The 26,833-nt window shown below is 43.7% G+C and overlaps 1 protein-coding gene across 1 annotated transcript in view; it reads right to left on the reverse strand.

Moving 5' to 3' along the window:
* The window catches only part of MTMR7 (myotubularin related protein 7), a 165,992-nt gene that overhangs the window by 38,866 nt on the left and 100,293 nt on the right, over positions 1-26,833 (reverse strand). Inside the window, exon 11 of the mRNA XM_030192649.1 lies at positions 21,295-21,495. Coding sequence (XP_030048509.1) covers positions 21,295-21,495 — 201 coding nt within the window. The remainder of the gene's footprint in view (positions 1-21,294; positions 21,496-26,833) is intronic.

Here is a 26,833-nt window from a genome sequence, read left to right on the forward strand (position 1 = left end):
CGCCATTGGGTGGGAGAGGTGTTTTGTTCCCCAGCCACAGGTCATAGAGGGGGAGTAGCCATCTTAATACACAAAACGCTCATGTGCTCCGCAACCCTGCAGTTCAGAGACGGAGAGGGGAGACTGGTGGGGGTTAAGCTTAACCTACAGGGGAAGGAGTTCCTATTGACCTCAGTCTATGGGCCCAACATGTCTGCTCAACAATTCTACGCCCAATTATTAGCACGCTGCCAGGGCCAGGGAATACAGCCATTAATACTAGCTGGAGATATGAATCTGGTTATGGATGCAGAATTAGATAGATCACACACATCGTCGCAGCGTTCGGTTCTCTCCCCCTCCATTCTTGAACTCTTCTGTCAGGAGCTAGGATTGGTAGATACTTGGAGGATTCTGCATGGAGAGGAGAGAGACTATACGCACACTTCCAGAGCGCACCAAACACAATCGAGAATAGACTACATCCTTGCTTCCCAGGACCTTTTTACCAAAATCAGGTCAGCCACGATTGGACCAGAAGAGATCTCTGATCACTCCCCCATCTGGGTAGAGCTGGAGTCCGGGGCATCCTCACAAGGGGCGCCGGGGTGGAGATTTCCGGCCTACCTGTCCTCCTCAGGGGAGTTTCAATTATATTTACATAAGAAATGGGAGGAATTCAAAGAACACAACTCTGAACACTCAGATGACTCTATCTTGTTTTGGTCCACTGCCAAAGCGGTGCTCAGAGGCGAGATAATTGCGTATGTAAGCAATCGGAACAAAAAGATAACACAGAGAATAGTGGCTCTGGAAAAGGAGTTGAGAGGGGCAAGAAGAAAATACACCAGGGATCCTACTCAGTCCCACTATGAATTATTCATGTCCACTAAGGCAGCCCTAAATAGCTTATTACATGAAAGGACTATGAAATCCCTATTATTCAGAAAATATCAGCTTTATAAATTTGGGGACAAAGCAGGCTGAATGATGGCCAGGCTGGTGAAAGGTGCTCGGAAGCCACACTTTATCCCAGCCATAAGAAGGAAGGGGGGCGGGATCACCAATAACTTAAAAGAAATTGCCCAGACCTTTTTTACCCACTTCACCGCATTATATGGGGGAAAGTGAGAGCACAGAAGTGAAAAGACGTCCATTCAGGCTTATTTGCAAAAACGGGGCTTGGGAGATGTCCTGACAGCCCACCGGGACCTGTTAAATCAGCCGGTGGCAGCGAAGGAGCTGCAGAAGGCCATAGGGGCATTGAAACACCATTCTGCACCGGGGCCCGATGGGCTGTCTGGTGAATTCTATAAAATGCTAAGAATGCAGATCCTGGGCCCACTGACGGATTACCTTAACTCCGTGGTGGAGGCGGGTAGCCTCCCAAGACATGAGAATATGGCCTCCATTTGCCTCATTCCCAAAAAAGATAAGGACCCCTTAGAACCCAGTTCTTATCGGCCAATCTCACCCATAAATGTGGAAGTTAAATTATTGTCCCGCATCCTGGCGGACAGACTGGCGCCCCTAATGCCACAATTGGTGCACGAGAAACAAGCAGGTTTTGTGAGGGGCCGCCAGTCTGTCCTCAATGTCAGGAAACTAATTTTTAGCCATGCTCTCAGGGGAACAATCAGAGGCAGATAAGATGCTTGCGAGCCTGGATGCGGAACGTGCTTTTGACAGAGTGGAATGGCCATTTTTGTTTGAAGTCCTGAAGGACAGAGGATTGACAGGGTGGTTCCTTCAAGCGGTGGGGTCATTGTACACAAATCCGCGGGCTAGGATTAGGGTAAATGGGGTTCTCACGGAGAGCTTTGCCATCGAAAGGGGCACTAGGCAGGGCTGCCCCCTGTCCCCATTGCTTTTCCTGTTAACGCTTGAGCCGGTCTTGGCTGAGATTCGTGGAAACAATGACATAAAAGGTATACAGGTGTCCGGGAGGGAAATAAAAGTGCTAGCATATGCTGATGATGTGCTGATGTTGTTGAGCGACCCACAGGGTTCATTACCAGCTCTCCTCTCCGTCCTAGACAGCTATGGTCACCTCTCTGGCTACAAACTCAATCAAACAAACACACATGGAGGGGCCCGTTTCCATTACTTTGGGCAAAACGCCAGATTAGATACCTGGGAGTAATCATACCAGCCGATATGAAAAAACTGTACGAGCTCAATGTCCTCCCCCTATTAGAGACAACTAGGAGACTGTTACGGATGTGGGGTGCTAGTCCTCTCTCTCTCACGGGTCGGGTGGGTCTTTTCAACATGATGATTGCTCCAAAATGGCTTTATACATTCCAGATGTTGCCCCTGTATTTGAGATCGAGGGAGGAGCGGGCTCTTAACCATCTGACACAGCAGTTTCTGTGGGACCGGCGGAGACCCAGACTGCCAATACAGGTGATACAGAAACCGAAATCTCATGGGGGGATGGGACTTCTTAGTATTCGACACCTAACGATAGCGTGTGCAATGAGGCACATCAGAGATTGGCTAACCGGAACGCAAGATTTCTCGGCTACGCTATTAGAGATGGGCCTGGCTCCCACTGCACACTTGGGGTGGGGATTACATTCTTTAGGACAGGGATTGGAGGAGGGTTTAGGAACGCACCCGCTAATGACATCAGCCAGAGCAGCGTGGAAATGGCTATGCAAGAGGCATCATTTTGACTGGAGGGTGACCCCGTTTTTACCACTGCTCAACAATCCGGACTTCCCAGAGGGGACTTCCTCAGCTGCCTTTGCCCGCTGGCGGAGGAATGGAATACGATACATTTATCAGTTGGTGTCGGAGGAGGGCAGGACACGACCTTTTGCGGAGTTGCAGCAGGAATTTAGATTGACTGAATGTGACCGGTTTGCCTATCTACAAATTCATCACTATATCACAGCTTTGGGTTGGAGTAACTTGAGTGAGGATGTCCAGGACACCTTAAATACTGCTCTGACACTGGGAGCAGAAAATCCAGTCCCGTTAAAATTCCATCATAGATTCCTGCAGGATTCAACAGAGGACATAGACTATCATACCAGAGCACGAAAATGGGCAGTCGACTTGCAGGCCGAGGTCACAGGAGATGTACTGAGCAGATTTTTGACTTCCATACTCGGAACATCTCTCTTTGCCCGATTCTGGGAGATGCAATATAAATTTGCCCTGAGACTGTACGTCTCCCCAACGAGGGCCTTCAAGGCAGGCTTTGGTCATTCAGATGCCTGCCCATGGTGTGCGGTGGCCCCTGCCTCGTTGGCTCACATGTTTTGGTCTTGTCGCCATGTGTCAAAATTGTGGACTCTCATCATTGATGAGACAAAGAAATATTGGGGGTGCACAATCCAGAGACAACCCTTACTTCTTTTTGGAGAATTCAAACCAGCTAAACCCACACTGCCAGGTTTTTGTTCGTTTGTGCAGCGGGCTGTCCTGATGGGAAAACGGGTCATCCTCCTCCATTGGAGAGAACACAGAGGGCCATCTATTGGAGCATGGAGGTCACAAATGATAGAACTGCTGAGGCTGGAGAGACGTGGAGTTCAGGATCTGGACTCCAAAGAGGGTCGGGCGCTCCAAAAAACATGGGCGAACTTTTGGGACACACTACAACCCTTAGCACGCAGTAGACTCTTGAATTGACAGTGCCATAGGAACGTAGGATAGACTGTGGAGTGTTATCTTGTGTTACGGGCGGGATGGGGGGGGTAAGGGATCCGGGGGGGGGGGGTTGCTTTCTTGGGGGGAGGGGGGAAGGAGAGGGGGGAGAGGGTGGGGGTTGGGAGGAAATTGTACATTGTTTCTAGACAGACATAATTGGACCAGTGGAGATGTTGGTATGTGGATCATGTCGGGTAAAGTTTTGTCACGGCATTATAATAGAAGAATTAAACATAAAACCCTGCTAAGCCCGCGGCAGCTCCAGGCATTCATTGATATGTAACCTTAGGTATTGGCTAATAATGTATATCATCCTGGATGCCTCACAGAAGACTTTGTGGACACTTTCACATCGCAGCAAAGTTTTAGTGCTATGCAGCTATTATTACAGCACAAGAGAGGTGTCAGTAGAACCCAGGGGGGTACGAGTTTGGAGGGTGGGGTAAAAGTAAAATGTATGATGGTACCTTGGAGAAGATGACTTTATGTATCTCATTCGGTTTAACTCATGTTTGAAGTGATGTTGTTTATATGTCAATAAAAAGATTTAAACATAACTCACAGTTGGGATTTAGCCCTAGTTACATCACAGAAACAGTGCTCACTACACTGCTGTCAAAATATAAGAGACTGATAAGCACTGGAAAGAAGATAATCAACTTGCAATTTGACATATCTAGTGCTTTCAATATGGTTGACCACAATATACTAGCGACACTACCTGGATAACACAGGCATACATACAGAAATGGTTCATGGGTTTCCTTAAAAGGATAGGAGATATAGGTGATCCCTAGGGCACTCCATAGTCTGGTAACCAAGCTGGCGAAAGGGATCCAGCCATTTAATTCTGTAAGCTCTGAATCTGAGGCTATTTCGTCTTAAATTAAAGAGAGACAAAACTAAATTCCTAATTATCTCCAATCATAACAGCAACCAAGAACTTAGCAGCTTCACAATCAACCAGAAGATTTATCCAATATAATCTAATCTAAACATATCAGGAATTATTATTGACAAAATTTTGTCTTGTGATGATCAAGTAATCACGTGGAGGAGTGGCCTAGCGGTTAGGGTGGTGGACTTTGGTCCTGGGGAACTGAGGAACTGAGTTCAATTCCCACTTCAGGCACAGGCAGCTCCTTGTGACTCTGGGCAAGTCACTTAACCCTCCATTGCCCCAGGTACAAATAAGTACCTGTATACAATATGTAAGCCACATTGAGCCTGCCATGAGTGGGAAAGTGCGGGGTACAATTTGGAACTTAAAAAGAATGAGACCTTTCTTTCCTACAAACATCTTCTTCTCACTGATCCAAACCATGATTCTATCTCAATTAGACTACTGCAATGCAGTATATATATATACAGCTGCTAGATTGGTCTTTAGAGTTTCTAAACTTGACAGGGCATCATCACTTCTCATCAAACTACATTGGTTACCCATCAAAGCCAGAATTATTTTCAAACCATGCACATTAATATATAAAATAATCCATGGCATAGCTCCAGACTATATGCTGGACTTGATAGATCTTCCTGCTCGTAATGCATCTCCTGCTTTCAGCAATTATCTTACATTACACTACCCTCATGGAGTGGATTTTGCACCGTTCACGGAAGAGAGTGTGTATGAACAACTAGGAAACCTAAAGGTGGACAAAGCCATGGGACTGGACGGGATCCACCCCAGGATATTGAGGGAGCTCAGAGAGGTTCTGGCTGGTCCTCTTAAAGATTTGTTTAATAAATCCTTGGGGACGAGAGAGGTTCCGTGCGATTGGAGAACGGCGGAGGTGGTCCCTCTTCACAAAAGTGGTGTTAGGGAAGAAGCTGGAAACTACAGGCCGGTAAGCCTCACTTCGGTTATTGGAAAAGTAATGGAAGTGATGCTAAAGGACAGGATAGTGAATTTCCTGGAAGCCAATAAGTTGCAAGATCCGAAACAACATGGTTTTACCAAAGGGAAATCGTGTCAAACGAATCTCATTGAATTCTTTGACTGGGTGACTGGAGAATTGAATCAAGGACGTGCTATGGACGTAATCTACTTAGTTTTCAGCAAAGCTTTTGACACGGTTCCCCACAGGAGGCTCTTGAATAAACTGGACAGGCTGAAGATAGGACCTGAAGTGGTGAACTGGATTAGGAACTGGTTGACGGACAGAAACCAGAGGGTGGTGGTGAATGGAATTCGCTCGGAGGAGGGGAAGGTGAGTAGTGGAGTGCCTCAGGGATCGGTGCTGGGACCGATTCTGTTCAATATATTTGTGAGTGACATTGCCGAAGGGTTAGAAGGTAAAGTGGACACCGGGGAGGGAGTGGAAAACATGAAAAAGGATCTGCGGAAACTAGAAGAATGGTCTAAGGTTTGGCAATTAAAATTCAATGCGAAGAAATGCAAAGTGATGCACTTAGGGAGTAGAAATCCATGGGAGAAGTATGTGTTAGGCGGGGAGAGTCTGATAGTTACGGACGGGGAGAGGGATCTTGGGGTGATAGTATCTGAGGATCTGAAGGCGACGAAACAATGTGACAAGGCGGTGGCCTTAGCCAGAAGGTTGCTAGGCTGTATAGAGAGAGGTGTGACCAGCAGAAGAAAAGAGGTGTTGATGCCCCTGTATAAGTCATTGGTGAGGCCCCACCTGGAGTATTGTGTTCAGTTCTGGAGGCCGTACCTTGCTAAGGATGTAAAAAAATGGAAGCGGTGCAAAGAAAAGCTACGAGAATGGTATGGGATTTGCGTTACAAGACGTATGAGGAGAGACTTGCGGACCTGAACATGTATACCCTGGAGGAAAGGAGAAACAGGGGTGATATGATACAGACGTTCAAATATTTGAAAGGTATTAATCCGTAAACGAACCTTTTCCGGAGATGGGAGGGCGGTAGAACGAGAGGACATGATATAAGAGTGAAGGGGGGCAGACTCAAGAAAAATATCAGGAAGTGTTTTTTCACGGAGAGAGTGATAGATACTTGGAATGTCCTCCTGCGGGAGGTGGTGGAGATGAAAACGGTAGCGGAATTCAAGCATGCGTGGGATAAACATAAAGGAATCCTGGGCAGAAGGAATGGATCCTCAGAAGCTTAGCCGAGATTGGGAGGCAGGGCTGGTGTTTGGGGGGGTGGGGCTAGTTCTGTGCAAGACTTCTACGGTCTGTGTCCTGAAAATGGAAGATACAGATCAAGGTAAGGTATACACAAGAAGTAGCACATATGAGTTTATCTTGTTGGGCAGACTAGATGGACCGTGCAGGTCTTTTTCTGCCGTCATCTACTATGTTACTATCCAGCTTATAATCGAAAGAGAAAAATGCCTATATTTCGACCCAAATCAGGAGATGGGCGTTTTTCTCGCAAAGGCGCCCAAATCGGTATAATCGAAAGCCGATTTTGGGCGTTTCCAACTGCACTCCGTCGCGGAAACGAATAAAGTTGACGGGGCGTGTCAGAGGCCGGTCTGGGGCGTGTTTATCAGCCGAGGAGAGATGGGCGTCTGTAGCTGATAATCGAAAAAAAAGGCGTTTTTACCGCGATTTTGGGTCACTTTTTTGGACATTTTTTTTCACGAACAAGTCCCAAAAAAGTGCCCCAACTGCCCAGATGACCACTGGAGGGAATCGGGGATGACGATCCCGGACTCCCCCAGTGGTCACTAACCCCCTCCCACCAAAAAAACCCCCACTTTAAAAACTTTTTTCCCAGCCTGTATGCCAGCCTCAAATGCCGTACCCACCTCCATGACAGCAGAATGTGTTCGATCCTCTCACAGCCTTTCCCTGAGTCAGATGTGGCTCTCGGGTGCACTACAGGGTCACATCAGCATTGCATTGTGGTGGGTGTAGGGTATTAGACTCCGTCATTTCATTAGCTTGTGTTACAGTCTCACGATGTTGGTAGTTGGTAGGCTCTTCTCCCATGGTGCTGTTCCCCCTGCCTACTGGGTCAGAGTGTGCCCTGTTGTGTTTCCTGTTGTAGTCCATGCGGTAGTGGCCTTTTTGTAAGCCAGTTTTAGTTTCCTTTCCTGTGTTAGCCACGTTAGAGAACTTAGTTCTTACCTTGAATGTGGCTGAAAGAGGGCATTGTACAGCATTCTGCCAGCTCTGACCTACTGCTAATCTCAGTACCAGGGAGACTCGTTGCCAGTGGGGCACAACCTCTGATCTGCAGTTAACTGTGAGTAAACGCAGTTATTCCAATAAAGGACATTTTCGGAGAGATTAGTCTTCAGGTGTCAACTGGTGTGCAAATGTTATACAGCAGCAACAAGTCCTAGAGGCCTGCGTGTATGCAGGTCCCTGGAGCACTTTTAGTGGGTACCGCAGTGCACTTCAGCCAGGTGGACCCAGGCCCACCCCCCCCTACCTGTAACACTTGTGCTGGTAAATGGGAGGCCTCCAAAACCCACTGTACCTACATGTAGGTGCGCCCTTCACCCCTAAGAGCTATGGTAGTGTTGTACATTTGTGGGTAGTGGGTTTTGGGGGAGAGGGGTTGGGAGCTCAGCACCCGTGGTAAGGGAGCTATGCATGTGGGAGCTTTTTCTGAAGTCCACCGCACTGATCTAGGGTGCCCAGTTGGTGTCCTGGCATATCAGGGGGGCCAGTGTACTACCAATCCTGGCCCCTCCCACGACCAAATGGCTCGGATTAGGACGTTTTTGAGCTGGGTGTTTTTAGTTTCCATTATCGCTAAAAAAAACAAACGCCCAGCTCAAAAACATCCATTTTTTTGAAAATACGGTTCGGCCCAACCCTTCACGGACCCGTTCTCGGAGATAAACGCCCATGGAGATAGGCGTTTGCGTTCGATTATGCCCCTCCACGTTACCCTAGTTACAAGAACATCAAATACAAATCCATACTATATACGGATTTCTCTCATCTGGGCACCACTGGTGGAATTCCATTCCTAATGAAATAAGACTGATCACAAACTACTTGACTTTATGTAAATTCTTAAAGGACTTTCTCTTTACCAAGTTCCTACATTAACTTTAACTAATAAATACTTAAACAGTTCTTTACTATTTACTAAATCTCAATATGTTGTATATCCTTTACACACACTACAATTATTTGTATCCACAATATATTGTGTAAACTCTATTGTTATTACCATTCACATAAGCCACATTAAACTAAAGATATTTGGATAATGTGGGATATAAGCATCAGTTAAATAAATTAAATAAATAAATGTAACTGTAAGTCTAAGAGCCCTGTAGGTGTGCAAATGTTTTAGAATTTGCCAACGTTAGAGACACCCATAGGAATACAATGGGTGAAGCGCGCACTAAAACGTTTGCATGTCTATAGCGCGGCTTAGTAAACAGAGCCCTAAGTGCTTTGAAAATACTCCTCATTGTATAAGAGCTGACAAAAGGACCAAAAAAATTTCCTTAGCATTATTTAGAACAGGGGCTTTATAGAAAAAAAAACTATATAAATATATAAAAAGAGAATATAGTGCAATCCACTTAAGTGCAAGGGTCTGGGACCAAAGAAATGCATGCAGTTAACGGGAGCGTGCACTTAACCGTTGTGACCCAAAAAAGCTTGACATCTGATAAACATATTTTCAGTACTGTTTATTATTATACATACAGTATACAGTCTCCGTTAACTGACGTTAGGCTTACATGAAGTAATCAGTTATAGTCCTCTGTACACTATTGGATCTGTGAGTTCCATAGACTACGTCTGCCAGACGGTAAAAACTGTCATAGCACTGACATCCAGTGGCCTCCAGATAGGCCCCCATGGTGTTGAGACTCTCCAGAGCTCTTGCAAAAGTGACAGGAGGAGGTTGTTGAATTTCGTCAGCATGTGCCTCGCTGCTCATTTCATCCTCTGTTTCATCATCAACCATTGTTGCCTGCGTGTAGGCGCATATCTCGACATCAGTGCTGTTGACAGCTGTTTGTAGATCGTAATCAACAGCTACGTAGCAATGAAACTCCTCTTCAGTAACACCGGCTGGGATGTCAATAACCTGTTCATCTGATGCGTTTGCAACAGCTGCATCTGTTTCGTCCTTCTCCACATCCTTAACAAAGCTTGCCCGCTTGTAGCAGTTCACAATGGTTGCCTGTGTAACATGATTCCAGGCTTCTTTCTGCAACAGTGGAGGAATGGCCTAGTGGTTAGGGTGGTGGTCTTTGGTCCTGGGGAACTGAGTTCGATTCCCACTTCAGGCACAGGCAGCTCCTTGTGACTCTGGGCAAGTCACTTAACCCTCCATTGCTCCATGTAAGCCGCATTGAGCCTGCCATGAGTGGGAAAGCGCGGGGTACAAATGTAAGAAAAAAATATGTAGGGAATCCAACAGTGACAGATTATGAGCCAGTTCAACAGCACGTTTATCCTTGCCAGTCTAGTCATCCATAAAGCTCATCAGATGATGTAGCACAAGAGCATCTTCTACATCCTCAGCTTTTCCAGCCTGTTTTCGTTTCCGTTGTGGATTTGTATTGTTCTGCCAGTCTTTCAGAAGCTGGTCTCTCTGCTTCAAGACACGTGAAATTTGACTGGGATTGACACCATATTCTTTAGCAATAGATGCTTGACTTTGTTTTCTAATTTTTTAAGAACTTCTATTCGTTCAGCCAGTGTTAAAGTCTTACAGTTCCACCGCAACGACGACGACCCCAATGTACACTCTAACAACATTCTTATGCTTATTCTGCCTGTGGCAGTTAAAGGGGCAGTAAATTTGAAATCTCGTTGGTTGTCACGTGCCAATCGGCTTCCATATTCCGTGAGCGCGCTTATGCGGAGTATTTCCTGCAGAGGAGTGGTCTTGAACCATGCATATAAGCGAATCTTGTACTTATCAGTGGTGTGCTAAACCGAAGGTTGTCCCCATAGAAACTGATGGTGCCAAAAACGGGACCAAAATACGGCATCCAATTAAACAGAGCATGCGCTTATCCGACATGCACTTAAATGGAGTGCACTGTATATCAAAAAAATGTACTGCTAAAATACAATTAATAGCCTAAAAAGTGAGGTAAATCTAAAGGATATCCACATATCTAAAAACCGGGGACCAATATATCAAAAGTGTATCGTATAAAATGTGTCTACTGCAGAAAAAAATGGAGAAAAAAAAGAGAAAATGGGGGGGGGGAGAGGAAAGAGAAACAGTAGAGAAGGGGAGAAAGGGAGAGGAAGGGGAGAAGGGGAAAGGAAGAAAAGAAAGGGGAGAAGGGGAGAAAGGGAGAGGAAGAAAAGAAAGAGGGGAGAGGAAGAAAAGAAAGGGAGAGGAAGGAGGAAAGGGTGAGAAGGGGAGAGAAGCGGAGAGAAGGGGGAGAAGGGGAGAGAAGGGGGAGAAGGGGAGAGAAGAATGGGAGAGAAGGGGGAGAAGAAGGAGAAGGAGAAGGGGAGAAGAAGGAGAAGGAGAAGGGGAGGAGAAGGAGAAGGGGGATAAGGAGAAGGGGGAGAAGAAGGAGGAGAAGGAGAAGGGGGAGAGGAAGGAGAAGGGGGAGGAGAAGGGGGGAGGAAGGAGAAGGGGGGAGAGGAAGGAGAAGGGGAGAGAAGGAGAAGGGGAGAGAAGAAGGACAGGAAAGGGATAAGGAAAACAACGAGAGAAAAAAAGTGGAAAAAAGAGGGGAGAAAAGTATGGGGGATTTTTTGTTGGGTCCTTTAATTTTGGTGCCACACCAATAAAGACTGATTTTTCATCTATTTTGGTATCTGGAGGTCATTTGGTCCACCCTACTCTTGCTTTGTCTTTACTTGTTTATACATAGGGGTTTGTTTCCTATTTGTTTATTGTGTGTTGCTTCAATCTTACAGGAGCATCAGGCCAGTACCCAGATCTTATTTTGGCCTTTAAGGCTGTGGATGTGGGGGCTGGGATAGAAGATCCGAAATATATGTGCCCCAAGCTACCTCATGCCTCTGTAAGGGCATGTATCTCAACTCACATCCCCTCCATGATAGAGGCCACGAAACCCACAATGCGGTGACTGTGTGTGAAGGTTGCCAGCAGGTCCTCCCGGAAGGATTCAGACTGCTGGTGGATTTCATCTACTCACCGTGGCACTGCACATAAATAGAACACGGAACTTGTTTCCCATGTAGCTCTCAAATATAATTTGCTTAGAAATTGAGCAGAAAATGGACCTTTATCATGAGTTAAAAAAATGAAAGCCAGATGAGTGCAATTTTTGTCCTAGGTCCTGGTTTTTCAGATAAACTTGCATATATTTCGCATAAGAAAACAGGTTCATATTGAATTGATTTGCTCTTTTTCTGACCACTGACAGGTCAGTAGTGACCCTTGAAATGCATAAGTTAAAAGCTCAGACTTAAAATGTCTGAGCACTGCATTTTCTGTACTTTATGCTTAAAGCTGCATCTTTCTGTCTAAAGGCTCAAACTTAGAAAGCCTGACAGTTTCATCTTTCTGTACTTCGAGGTCATGCTGTTCCAGCAAGGAGTGCTCTTCCCCTGTCCTGGCAGAAATGGTGCCACTAATTCTATATTCACAAGGACACTGAGAGAGTATACAAAGTTTGAAAGCGGAGATATATTTAGGTCTTAGATAGCACTATGGTAAACATGGGTACTGGAGAAATTCCTATAGCAAAATGGCGACTGCAATCCTTCGTAAAAACCTTGGCGGTGCTGAAGTTCTATAAACATTATTCTGTATTCTGTAAACATTCAGATAGTGTGTTCCATTTAATGTAAACAATAGGGTAAGACAGAAATTAGCTAAGTTTGCATTAAATTTGGCTGAGACTGCAAATTGTAGACTGGATGGGAGGGGGATTGATGCTCAATCGACTGTATATAAGGCACTCCTGTGTTACATCTAGACAGAGGCTGAGAGACCATCCACAGTGAGTGCATTCTCACCTTAGTGAAATCTCCTCCTCCCACAACAAATATTTCTATTTGTTGTGCTTTCCCTAATTACCTAATTCCCTACCTAATTCCCTAATTACTTTACCTAATTACCTAATTCCCTAATTACTTAATTCCCAAATTACTTTACCTAATTCCTTACCTAATTCCCTAATTACTTTGCTTAATTACTTTGCCTAATTATATTGTCTGATCACCCTGTCTAATTATTTTGCCTAATTGTTTTATTGCCTAATTAGTTCACTGTCTAATTACTTTATTGCCTTATCATCTATAATTGGTAAGTAATAAAGACTTTTCCTTTAGAAGAAACATAGTCTCCGTCCTTTCTAATTTCTCTGATTCACTCTGCCTATTCTGTCACACTATATCTTGGGAATGGCTGGTCCACTGTATCTTGGGGTAAGTGTTAGGAGACAAATGCCTCACCAGTCCAAATGATATATTTCTTATGGTAAGTAGAAATATCAGAGAAATAATTCCCACATAATTACAGCCCTCTCTGAGACTAGGTTGTCAGAGGGGGCCATATAAGAACAAACTCCACTATAAACAATATGACTAGATTATCTCTCATGAGGTTTTGAGGTGATTTGGAAGGAAAACACCTGAATCTCAGCCTCTCTTCTCCATCATCCAGGTAACTTTGCAACAAGAGGAAAGCAGAAAGTGCCATGGCAGACTCCCGCAAGACACAGTCACCTTACGGCCATTTTGACTCTGCTGAACCACAATATATTCAGGTATATGAATACTAATCCTTCAGATGGCGTGGACAAGGCAGAACAGATTGTAACTGCTAATTGCAGGGTTTTCCAAATATGGTCTGAGGACCTACAAGTCAGTTGGATTTTCAGGATCTCCACAGTGAATATGCATAAGATAAAATCTGCATGCACTGGAAACCTAGCCATTGACGGCCATACCATTAGGCCAACTGAAGCAGGGGCCTCAGGCAACACTCTACGTGGAGCGGAATCCCCTCCACCCCTTCCTTCCTCAACCCCCTTCCCCGAATCTACCTTCTTTTCTTGTTTTTCAAAATGCAAAGGCAGCAGCAATTTCCATAGGCTACCCTGTTGCCAGCACCGGCCTTTTCACCCTACTGTGGTCCGCCTCTCTAACATAACTTTCTCTTTCCTCAGAGGCAGGCCGCAGGAGAGAGAAAAGGCTGGTGTCAGTGGCAGAGCAGAATATGGGAATCGCTGCTGCTGTTGACTTTTGGAAAACAAGAAAAGAAGGTAGATTTGGGGAAGGGGGTTCAGGAAGAAGGGGGGGGGAGATGCCAGACCGTGATTGGGATGGGGGGAGGGAGTTGGGGGAGGGAGTGAGATGTTGAATGGGGGGAAGGGGAGGCAACTCATTCAGGGGCGTAGCTAGGTGGGGCCACGGAGGCATGGGCCCCCACAGATTTAGCCCTGGCCCCCTCTACTTTCGACCCCGCCGCCGACCCTTCCCTGCCACTTTCGATTCTCCCTCCTGCTGCCGACCTTCCCCCCCCCCCCATGAGATAAATCTTTTACGAATTCGGTTCGGGGGCAGCCCAAGGCAATCGGCCACCTTAGGCGAGAGATGAGATCGGGGGCGTAGCCAGACCTCAGCAAGAGGGGGTCCAGAGCCCGAGGTGGGGGGCACAGTTTAGCCCGCCTCCCCCAGTCACCGACCCCCCCGCTACTTTCGACCCCCCCCCCTGCTGCCGCTGACCCCCCCGGCCACTTTCAACCCCCTCCCACCACCGACCCCCCCCCCCCCCCCCCGTCACCAGGTACCTTCGCTGGTGGGGGTCTCCAACCCCCACTAGCCAAAGTCTTCTTCAGTGCCGGTCTCTGGCGCCTTCGCTGATCTGTTTCTGTGAGTTCTGACTCCTGATGTCCTGCGTGCATGTAACTACTACTACTACTACTATTTAGCATTTCTATAGCGCTACAAAGTGTACGCAGCGCTGCACAAACATAGAAGAAAGAAAGTCCCTGCTCAAAGAGCTTACAATCTAGTAGACAAAAAATAAAGCAAACAAATCAATTAATGAGTAGAGGAAAGAAGAGAGGAGGGTTAGGTGGAGGCGAGTGGATACAAGTGGTTACGAGTCAAAAGCAATGTTAAACAGGTGGGTCTTTGTTTTTTCAAGAAGTGGTCATGTGGCAAGTGCAGCCATTTTGGGGGGGAGCACTTATCACCACCCAAGATCACAAGGAGCAGTGGTGGGATTTGAACCAGCCACCTCTGGATGTCAAAACCAAAGGCTCTAACCACTAGGCCACTCCTCCATTTAGGCAGTGCATTGGTATTTACGTCTATATGTTCACACATACCCACCTATATGCCAGTATGCTGGTCATTTAGGACTGAGACCTACCACTCAGAAACATAGCCAGATCATCTCGAACATTCAAGACGTGCATGCAGGATGTCAGGGCTCACAGAAACAGATCAGTGAAGGCGCCAGGGACTGGCGCTGAAGAAGACTTTGGCTAGCGGAGGTTAGGGACCCCCGCCAGCAAAGGTACCTGGCGACGGGGGAGGGTCGGCGGCAGGGGGGGTCGAAAGTGGCTGGGGGGGGGTCGGTGACTGGGGGAGGCAGGCTAAACTGTGCCCCCCCCACCTCGGGCTCTGGACCCCCCTCCCGCCGAGGTCTGGCTACACCCCTAATCTCATTTCTCGCCTAAGGTGGCCAATTGACTTGGGCCGCCCCCGAACCCAATCCATAAAAAAATTATCTCATGGATATTCATTGTGGAGACCCTGAAAACCCAACTGACTGTAGGGACCTCAGGATAGGTTTAGGAAGCTCTGGCTTAGGGGAAAAACTTGGTATTAATTATGAGCCAGTGTAACATTACTTCTAGAAATTATTGTGACATAATAAGATGGTAGTCTGGAAGTTGTACTGCCATATTTTCTTTGGATTGATGCACAAGGTCTGTTATTCTCACAATGATTGACAACCTGAGAAGCAATCTAAGAGCCAAACTCAGCTAGACGCAAGCTGGTTTATTTTTTTATTTTTTAATTTATTTTTATTTATCATTTTACTTAATTACATTCACATTTATCACATAAATGTAAGGAAATACAGAAATTAATATAAAAAAGAAAACATTTTCTCTCAACAATATACATTTACATAATTGTCCACAATTGGAAGATCCCCGATCAGGAAAACTATCTTAAAGAAAATAAGAAAAACTCAAAATGGTTGATCTTACACTTCACATTTTCTGAGGGAGGAAGGTTAATCGGTTATTGCAGCCGGTACAGTGGTAACTAAAGGAAGTTGCTGCAGAGCATTCTTCATCTGTTTCCACAAACTCTTATAATTTCTTAGGTTCAAACAAATAAGTAATAAGGAAATAAAACACTTATAAGGGAATTGCGCTAGGAAGGTCCCACCTAGGGCAATGATTTCTGGCTTAAAAGCCAAGACTTCACACCTCCCAGTCTGCGATTCCCTTGATGTGTCAAGGAAATATATTCATCTTTGAACCCAAAAACCTATCAACCATGTATCGAAAATATAATTTCAAAACATTGTTCCTATCTAAATCAAAGACGAAAGTCACTAATAATATAACTCTATCTATAACTTCTGAATTTTCCAAAATGTCAATTAAACTTACATCTCTTTTCTCTGATAAAGAAGATTTTAAAGGAAATATAATTTTAGTCACCAAAAGGTGGCTATCAGAAGGTATTAAAGTATCAGAGAAATATTTCTTCAAGAATTCAGTAGCTGATACATAGGATATTATAGGTAAATGTATCATTCTCAAGTTATTTTCCCTTAATTGGTTCTCCAGAAATTCCAATTTTTACAAGAAAGATAACTATTCTTCATTACCAAATTATCTGATTTTCATAGAGAAACCATTTCCATAATCAAAGTCTCTATTTTTATATCTTGGACTTCCACTTTGTTAGATAAGTATTAATATAAATTCTTTAACTCACATAGTGAAAAATTTTAAACATCTGAAGAAGAGAGTTATTCACATTCTGCTGCAGTTCCTATAGTACGTCCATTATGACATTATTGGCTTCACCAAGTCCAATTTCTCCACAGAAACCACTCCAGATATCTTCGGGGAGAAGAGCTCACTCTCCAATCCCCCAGTTGGTTTATTATCCGGAGTCGATGCTGCGCGAGGACCTCCTCGGGTCACATGAAAATCCTAACCCACTTCGGGCGTTTCCATTATTGACCTCCATAGCGAAGCATTACTATTTCCGGGTCTTACAGGGGTCGTGCCAACAGAGGGACTCAAAGTCACTCCCTCCACTGAGATTCGGCAATAAAGCCTTGCTGTTCCCCGAAGCAAGAACCGATATCCCCGACATTATGACCCTGAATCTCTCCAAAATAGACTGAGAAGTGGTGGGAACCCCAGCCGTGTTCAAGGACAGCACCACGGCTTTGCCTTTTCTCTTCCCCATTCTCTGGGGAGCGCGCCTTCTTCTTCAGGCATTCTGGTGTAAAACGGGAACTCAACTAGCGTACGTCCTCCCTCGACACCATCTTGGATCCTCCAGGATGGGACACTCTTTGTCTGGTTTCTCCTCAGAGGCCTGTCTGATATGGGTAACCCTACAGCATAGCCCTCTGAGTCATTGAAACGCGGAAGCCCCTCCACCACTTACAAGGTGGTGTCCCTTTGGAGGGGTTATTTTTTTATTTTAATAAAATTACAGCATAACTGGCAGTAGTTTTATAGGGAAAGGGAATGAGATTTGATATACTGCCTTTCTGTGGTTACAATCAATTTACATATTATATACAAGGATCTGGGGCAATGCAGGTTTAAGTGACTTGCTCAGAGTCACAAGGAGGTGCAGATGCAGTGGGAACTCTCCCCCTACCGTCATGAGTGAGTTATGGAGTAGCCTAATAGTGCAGTGGGCTGAGTACCTGGAGAACTAGGTTCGATTCCCATTGTAGCTCCTTGTGATGCTTGGTAAGTCACTTAACCCTCAACTATTCCAGGTTCAAAAAATAAGATTGTGAGTTTACTAGGAACAGAAAAATTACCTGCATATAATAAATATATACCACTTAGGTTGTAGTATAGAAAGGCGGTATATCAAATCCATGACCCTTTATTCTTTTCATACTGTTATCAATAGAAATCCAACAAAATAAAACATGGAAAAGAAAATAAGATGATACCTTTTTATTGGACATAATACATTTCTTGATTAGCTTTCGAAGGTTGCTCTTCTTTGTCAGATCAGAAATAAGCAAATGTGGTAGCAGATAGTATACTGCAACCTTCAAAAGCTAATCAAGAAATGTATTATGTCCAATAAAAAAGGTATCATCTTATTTTCTTTTCCATGTTTTATTTTGTTTGATTTCTATTGATAACCTTAAGAGTGGACTAACACGGCTACCACACCTCTCTTCTTTTCATACTGAAACTATAGTGTGTTGTGTAGATCAATGAATTCACAAGCGGTCTGGAAGAAGGAGTGGCCTAGTGGTTAGGGTGGTGGACTTTGGTCCTGGGGAGCTGCGGAACTGAGTTCAATTCCCGGCACAGGCAGCTCCTTGTGATTCTGGGCAAGTTACTTAACCCTCCATTGCCTGCCACATTGAACCTGCCATGATTGGGAAAGCGTGGGGTACAAATGTAACAAAAATACAAATACAAAATAGCCAGGCCCTAACCCATTCTCCAGTCAACTGCTTCCTGAAGATTACCAGGAGGTTGAATGGCAGAGACCATTTCCAATGTTGTCCTTAAACTTACCAACGAGGATCGGCTGCAAAGGTTAGGACTTTAAATCAGGTATGGACGTTGTTTAAAAATACCATCTTGGAAGCCTAGACCAGATGCATTTCATGTATTTACAAAGGTGGAAAGAAAAGAAAATGACAGCCAGCATGGCTAAAAGGTGAAGTGAAAGAGGCTATTAGAGCCAAAACAATGTCCTTCAAAAGAATGGAAAAAGGACCTAAATGAAGAAAATAAAAAGGAACATAAGGAATGGCGAGTTAGATGCAAAGCAACGATAAAAAGAATATGAAGAGAAACTTGCCACAGAGACAAAAAACTCAAAGTAACAACTTTTTCAGGTACATCAAAAGCAGAAAGCCTGTAAGGGAATCCATGGGACCATTAGATCATGAAGGATTAAAAGAGGCACAGGGAGGATAAGGCCATAGAGAGACTGAATTCTTTGCATTGGTCTTTACAGAAGATGATGTAAGGGATTTACCTCTACCACAAATGATCTTCAAGGGTGATGATGCGAAGGAAGTGAAAGAAATCTCGGTGAACCTGGAATACGTACTGACCCAAATTAAAGAGTAGTAAATCATTTGGACTGGATGGCATGCATCCAAGGGTACTGAAAGAACTCAAACAAGAAATTGCTGATCTGCTCATAGTAATCTGTAACCTGTCATTAAAATTGTCTGTAGTAGCTGAAGATGAGTGGAAGAGTGGCCTAGTGGTTAGCGTGGTGGATTTTGGTCCTGGGGAACTGGGTTCGATTCCCACTGCAGGCACAAGCAGCTCCTTGTGACCCTGGGCAAGTCATTTAACCCTCCATTGCCCCAGGTACAAATAAGTACCTGTATATAATATGTAAGCTGCATTGAACCTGCTATGAGTGGGAAAGCACGGGGTACAAATGTAACAAAAAAATAAAAAGATTGGAGGGTGGCCAATGTAACACTGATTTGTAAATGAGGTTTCAGGGATGATCCAAGAAATTACAGACCAGTAAGTCTGGCATCAGTGCTAGGAAAAACAGTGGAACCTAAATAGGTTCCACTGTTTTTCTTAGTTTAGTCTTTATAATATTATAAAGACTAAACTTACAGACCATATATATAAACATATATTTAATGGGACAGAGTCAGCATGGACTCAGCCAAGGGAAGTCTTGCCTCACCAATTTGCTTCATTTCTTTGAAGGTATGAATAAACATTTCAATAAAGGTGAGCCGGTTGATGTAGTGTATTAAGATTTTCAGAAAGCTTTTGACAAGGTTCCTCATGAGAGACTTCTGATAAAATTAGAACCATAGGACAGGAGGCAATGTTCTGTTGTGGATTAGGAACTGGTTACTGGACAGAAAACAGAGGGTAGGGTGAAATGGACACTTCTCTAAATGGAAGGGGGTGAATAGTGGCATGCCACATGGATCTGTACTAGGACTGGTATTATTTAACATATTTGTAAACGATCTGGAAATGGGAACAGGTGAGGTAATTAAATCTACAGATGACACAAACTATTCAAGGTTGTTAAAACACACACGGACTGAAAAATTGCAGGAACACCTTAGGAAACTGTAAGACTGGGCATCCAAATGGCAGAGGAAATTTAATGTAGACAAATGCAAAATTATGCACATTGGGAAGAATAATCCAAATATCATAGTTACCTGATACTAGGGTCCATCTTGGGGGTCAGCACCCAAGAAAAAGATCTAGGTGGTGTTGTAGACAATACACTTAAATCTGCTGAGTGTGTGGTGGTGGCCAAAAAAGCAAACAGGATACTAAGAACTATTAGGAAAGGGATGGTAAATAAGACCAAGAATACTATAATACCTCTGTATCACTCCGTGGTGTGAGCTAATCTTTTATTGATTCAGTTCTGCTCGCTGTATCTCAAAAAAGATACTGCAGAATTAGAAGAGATTCAAAGAAGAGCGACCCAAATGAAAAAGGGGATTGAACCCCTTTCATATGAGAAAAGGCTAAGGAGGTTAGGGCTCTTCAGCTCGGAAAAGAGATGGCTGAGGGGAGATATGATTGAGGTCTATAAAATCCTCAGTGGTGTAGAATGAGTAGAAGTAAATTTTTTTACTCTTTCAAAAAGTATAAAGACTAGGGGACACTCAATGAAGTTACATGGAAATACTTTAAAAACAAATATTTTTTCACTCAATGAATAGTTAAGCTCTGGAACTCGCTGTTGGAGGATGTAGTAAAAGCAGTTAGCATGTCTGGGTTTAAAAAAAAAAGGTTTGGACAAGTTCCTGGAGGAAAAGTTCATAGTCTGCTATTAAGACAGACATGGGGAAGCCACTGCTTGCCCTGGGATTGGTAGCAAGGATTGCTGATACTATTTGGGTTTCTGTCAGGTATTTGTGACCTGGATTGGGCTAGATGAACCACTGGTCTGACCCAGTATGGCTAGTCTTATGTTCTTAAGTCAACATTACAAAATTTTATCCAATGGGCAACCAACAAGTAATCGCTCTTAAATTCCATTGTGTATATATAGATAAGTGTGTCTACCATACTATCTGAAATTAAAGTATTTTAAACATGTTAACTGGAAACCAGGATGGAGGAGTGGCCTAGTGGTTAGGGTGGTGGACTTTGGTCCTGAGGAACTGAGTTCGATTCCCACTTCAGGCACAGGCAGCTCCTTGTGACTCTGGGCAAGTCACTTAACCCTCCATTGCCCCATGTAAGCCGCACTGAGCCTGCCATGACTGGGAAAGCGTGGGGTACAAATGTAACAAAAAAAAAATAGCTGCTTTTTCTTCTACTCCTGAAATTTTAGAAAGTGTTTAAAATCATATTTATGCAAATCTGCAAGCACAAGCACAAAAGTTTGCATTCTTAATTCATTTTCATCATTAATTTTCATGCAGAAGCAGTCATTCTACTACAAAACATATGTACTAATGTTAATTTATGATAACACCACAGAAAAAAATAGTAATTGGGGTGCAATTTTCAAAAGGTATGAGACATGAATGCTTGTTGAAATTTTTCTTGTGTGCGCAATTTCTTGTTATAGTGTAAGATCATACCTTATTTCCCTTCTCTCTTTCTGGCTGTTACACAGGAAGTTACCAAACTGGCAGGAATAGATGTGATGCTGAATATGAACCAGAAACCTCTCATTAAATTCAAATGCACAAGGAAATTGTTCCATCAGTTGCCAAACGCATTCTATAAACTGATCAAGGACTGGAGAAACTTCCTTTGGATCGTCATCCAAATTGCCATACCTAATGCACAAAGCATGAGTTGACATCAAAAGAAAATAAAAGAAATACCCTAATTTTTGAAACAGAATTCTACAGAAATTCTATTTGCTGCACATGAAGCCAAATAAATGTTCTTATTGCTCCATAAGTTATATATATATATATATATATATATATATATATATATATATATATATATATATATATATATATATATATATATATATATATATATCCTCAGCCATGCTGAGTCAAACCAAGGTCTGTCAAGACCAGTATCCTGTCTCCAGTACAGGTCACAAGTATCCAACACATCCGAAAAAGGACCACTTTCTTAGAGCTCATTTCCAGTAATGAGCAATGGCTTTTCCCAATCTATCTGGCTAATAATTTATGGATCAGCTTCAAAGGGCCCACATAAGAATCTCATTTAAAGTAGACAGGGGTAAAATATACAAATAACAATCTCATATGACCCAGCGTCTTATACTTCCAGAAACCAAAATTAAAGGAGGATGTTTTACAATGAAAAGTCATAGACCTCAGTGGCGACTCTTAGCTCGCCTTGCCTTTTCACTGGTCTACATTGACTTACATTTTAAACTCATTTTTAAACTCTTTTGCTATTTTGCTATAAATTATTTTCAATATTTTTGTCTATTATTTTGAACTTTAAAACAAATTTACATCCAATCAGTGAATTGTTTAACTCGTATCTGAAAAGAGATTTCAATAATGTATGACTTAGCTTTTGTTTGCAGTTATAGACAACAGGACCACCCTTTTACTAAAGCTTAATGTATGCTAAATGTTATGAATGGGCTTCTTAGCCTTTAGCATGTGCTAATTCTGTGAGTGCATGCTAAGCTTTAATAAATGGGCCACTATATGATTTAAAAAACCTGACACCAAGTTCTCTGTTCTATAGTTTCCTGGATCTCAAGAGCCCTTTTTAAAAATTAACTTTAGTTTGGCCACTTTCCAGTCCTCAGCTATAGATTACTAGTAACAGCTTAGTAGTTTCATGTTTGAGTTCCTTCAGAACTCTGGAGTGAATACTATCTGGTACTAGTGCTTTGTTAGTTACTCTTTAGTTTGTAAATGTGCTCTATTGCATCTTCTAGATTTACAGTGATTTGCTTTAGTTACTATGAACCACCATCAACAGAAGGGTTCCAGTGTGGGTATGACCAATACCTTTCTCAGCAAAAAAAGCACAAATACTACCTTTATTATCTTATCCTGCCTCACATTCTTTTTCCCCAACTGACTCTCTCCCATTCTTTTTACCTAAGTGACTCCTTCACGGGCTGTTTGCACTGAATGTTTTTGAAAATGTTTAGTACCAATTTCTTCCCACAACAGCAAGTTTATCATCGGTGTCTAATTTGCTCAGCTTAATTACTGTTTTCCATTCCTACTTTCCTCATTTAGGTCTGCTGTCTTTTTTTTACTGGAAGATGTCCTTTTAGATTTAACTACATTTCTCACTTCACCATTAAATCATGCTAGCAGTTGTCTGATTTTCCCTCAACTATTTTTTTAAAACTGAATATATCTTATCCAAGCTTCCAAAAAGAAAAATGTAGGCTTACCTGTTAATTTCACATACTTGAATGCTGCCAGACTAGTCAAAGTGCCTATGTTTATTCTCCTTTACCTTCAAACAAGTTCTCTCAGGCACTCTTCCCCCACCCTCACAGAGGTGGAGAATGATAATGAGGGTGGGGGAAGAGTGCCTGAGAGAACTTTGGGGGCAGGAACAAATCCCACTCATTTGTGCCCAGTGCTGCTGCTCTGTAGAAATGGCTGCCAAGACTTGCCGCAGGAGCAAGTCCCCTGACTGGTTCCAATCTCAAAATGGCTGCTGGGACCTCCTGTGGCAATCTTGGTAGCCATTTCTCCTGGAACCGGCCATGCACAGGAGAAAGTGGGGAGGCTCCTGCATCCACTACCCAACCAACGAGGTAGGCCTGGGAGGGGGCAGATGTTGGGGGGGGGGGGGGTGCTCAGAAAAGGGGAGTTTTTGATTAGGTGGGGGAGGGAGTGTGGGCTGTTGGGGAGGGGACAGGTTCAGTTTCGGTCAGGTTCTAGCAGAGGGGCAGGTAGAGGTGCCAGTAAATACCAGAGCAATTTTTTTAATGTCAGGATGGAGGAAGTCGATCCTGTTGGGGGGGGGGGGGGCAGGGACCAGTACTGGTACTGTTGAGATGGTGGGGCGCTACTAGACACCAGGGAAATATTGGGGGGGGGGTAAATATCTGGGGGAGCAGGGGGGTCAAGTTGGGCGGAAGGGGAGGGAGATCAGGGACGATGCACAGCGCCAACAACTTTTTAAAATGTCATTCTTCCTGTCAGTGCCTGAGCTAATCGGTGCTCGGGCACTGACAGGAAGAGTGACATTTTGCAATGAACTGTGGATTACTGCCATGATTTGAATGATCATTATTTATATCATTGGAAGGTATTTTTGGATTACTAATTTTGCAGTAGAGCCACATGCTGAGCCAGCTCTACTGCAAGACTTTCTGCATCGGCCGTACAATTACTTTCTATATGCAATTAATAAAGAAGTATCTCTTTTGAGAATGCAGATAAACCCACTAAATTGCTGTCCTGACAACTAAGAGGCAAAGAACAAAGAAGGATGTGGCAAAAATCTAAACCAGTGCGGGAACAGATAAATATAGTTTTTTACAAATTGCTGCGAAATTTGATTATTATCCAGAGGTTTATACCTCCCAGCTTACAGTGTCTCCCACTGATATTCAGAGTTGCTCCATTCCCTGAATACTCCTAAGTTGGATGAACAAAAGTTGCAGTTCTGAAAAGACCTTTTGCTCTGACTGAAGTGCTGCAAGCTGTAAAGTTGCATACAGATAAATCAGATAGGTCATATTCCATTCCCACACAATTCAGAAATTTATGAAAGATTTTGTGGCCCTATTGTGTTGGAAGCTTTTTTAAATTCTGCATTACTAAAAGGGAGATTGCTGAGCTCCTTTTATGATGCAATTATTTTTGTAATACCTAAAAAGAAAGAAATCCTTTGTGCTGTGTTATTTATTTATTAAATACTAATTATAAAAACTTTCCTAAAATTTTGTATTGTAGACTGAAGAAATTTTCTCCTAGGGGAGTTGTGGATAACTGTCTGCATCCTACAACTACAGTTTTACTACTTAAAGGTTGCTAAGGGAATAAAGATGCGTAAACTGATCTGAAATTCTTTAAAATTAATTTGGCGTATTTGTGTTTATCAATAACCTGTAAAGAGACTACAATTAATCTATTGATAAGGTTGAGGCTACTCACATGATGATCAGATTCTTGTGAAAAAATACATATTTTCTTCCTATACTCTTAATTGGGAGTCAGAAAAACTTAAAATTATCCTCCCTTCTAGGTTTTAGAGATACACAGAATCTCTTATTCCTAAGTCTTAGAGATGCACTATTTAAGAGCAAGCAAAAAAGCATAGATTCCTCACTAGGTGTATCAGCATTCCTACAGAGACTTCAAACCAGTAATCTTTTGCTACTGATTCAGGTCACAGAAGATAAGGTTATCTATGGTCTCCATTTGTTTGTTCATGTTTAAAAACCAAAAATGCAGTATACTGTGGCAATCCAGTTTTGCTGAAAAGGCCATGCATTAACAGGACTGCGCTATGGAGGACTTGCAGTCCATCTGCATATCCTCACAACCATAGAAGCCAACTTTTCAAAATGATTGAGGGTGCTGAAATTTTTTTTTTTTTTTAACAGGTGGTGCATTCCCCCCTCCCCCATCTCCCCCTCCCCCTCCCTTCATATCTAGGTTGAAACCTGCTCGCCTTTCACTGCTGCCGGGACCGAGGTAAGATGAGTTTTAAATCCTGGGCGGCAGGAAGGCGAGGACGGAGGACTGTTGAGGGAGAAGAGAGCGGGTGGGTTAAAATATTAGGGGTGCTCAAGCACCCACAGCACCTACGGAGTCGGCGCGCCTATGCTCACAACCTAGTCCGGGGTGACTCCCAGGTCCACCCCGATCCACCCAAAGCCTCCGCTCCAGGTGCCTAGCGCTTCCACTAGCTGCCTTCCAGGTGCTGTGGAGGACTTGGAGCCCATCTGCATATCCTCACAGCCTAGTCCAGGGTGACGAAACATCTTCTCTATACTCTTTGTATTTTCTCTTTGCTATTTCTTATGGCTCCACTACAGTTTCTCTTCTAGGTACTTTCCCTTCCCAATCTCTTTCTCCATCTTAAACCACTATATACTGCAGAAACACATTGCCCACCTTCTGCTTTCATCATCTCACCATCCCTTTTGTCTTCTCCCTTCTTCTCAGCTCTCAACCGTCAACATTTCCTTCCTTTCATTCAACCATCTCCATTCTGAGTACATCTCGCCTTTGTTGCTGTCGTCATGCCTCTACTACTCTTCTCCGTACTCTTGTGCTCCTTCTTCTGCTGGGATATCAATCCCAATCCTGGTCCCTCCAAATCAGCACTCATCCTATTCGTGCAGGTCACACAGTGATGTCGCCAATCTAATTTCTGTTCCTCTCCTCTCCCCTTCTTTTCTGCCTTTCTCATGTGCTCTGTGGAATGCCCACTCTCTGCCTGCTTCAGTTGCAGCCCTGTGTCATGGAGGTTACCTTTTCTCCCATACTCCTCACCCGGTTGGCCGTGGAGCTAGTGTCAGGCTACTACTCTCATCCTCTTGTAGATTTCAACCTCCTCTTCCACCTCAGTCTCACTGCTTTTCTTCTTTCGAAGTCCACTCCATCTGTCTAGTCACTCCTCTACCTTTCCAAGTAACAGTCATTTATCGATCTGCTGATAAATCCCCTTCTTCCTTTTTCACTGACTTTCCTGGCTTTCCTTCTTTCTTGAACCTTCATCACCTTCCCTCATTCTTGGGGATTTTAACATTCATGCTAATGACCCTCTGACTCTTATGCTTCTCCGTTTCTCACTTTAACATCCTCTTTCAATCTTCAACTGTGCTCCACTACCCCTACTCACCAGAATGGCCACTGTCTAAATCTTATCTTCTTCTCCAATTGCTCACTCTCCAGTTTCTGCACCTCTTCACCTGAAACAGTCCTTCCTAAACTCTCCAATAACCTGTTCCTGGCCAGATCCAAAGGTCTCTATTCTATCCTCATCCTTCTCTATCTGCTGCTTTTTTTTTGTTTTTTTTGTTACATTTGTACCCCGCGCTTTCCCACTCATGGCAGGCTCAATGCAGTGGGCAATGGAGGGTTAAGTGACTTGCCCAGAGTCACAAGGAGCTGCCTGTGCCGGGAATCAAACGCAGTTCCTCAGTTCCCCAGGACCAAAGTCCACCACCCTAACCACTAGGCCTCCACT

The sequence above is a fragment of the Microcaecilia unicolor genome, chromosome 2 (assembly GCF_901765095.1).
Source record: "Microcaecilia unicolor chromosome 2, aMicUni1.1, whole genome shotgun sequence".
In the NCBI taxonomy this organism is placed as follows: Eukaryota; Metazoa; Chordata; class Amphibia; order Gymnophiona; family Siphonopidae; genus Microcaecilia; species Microcaecilia unicolor.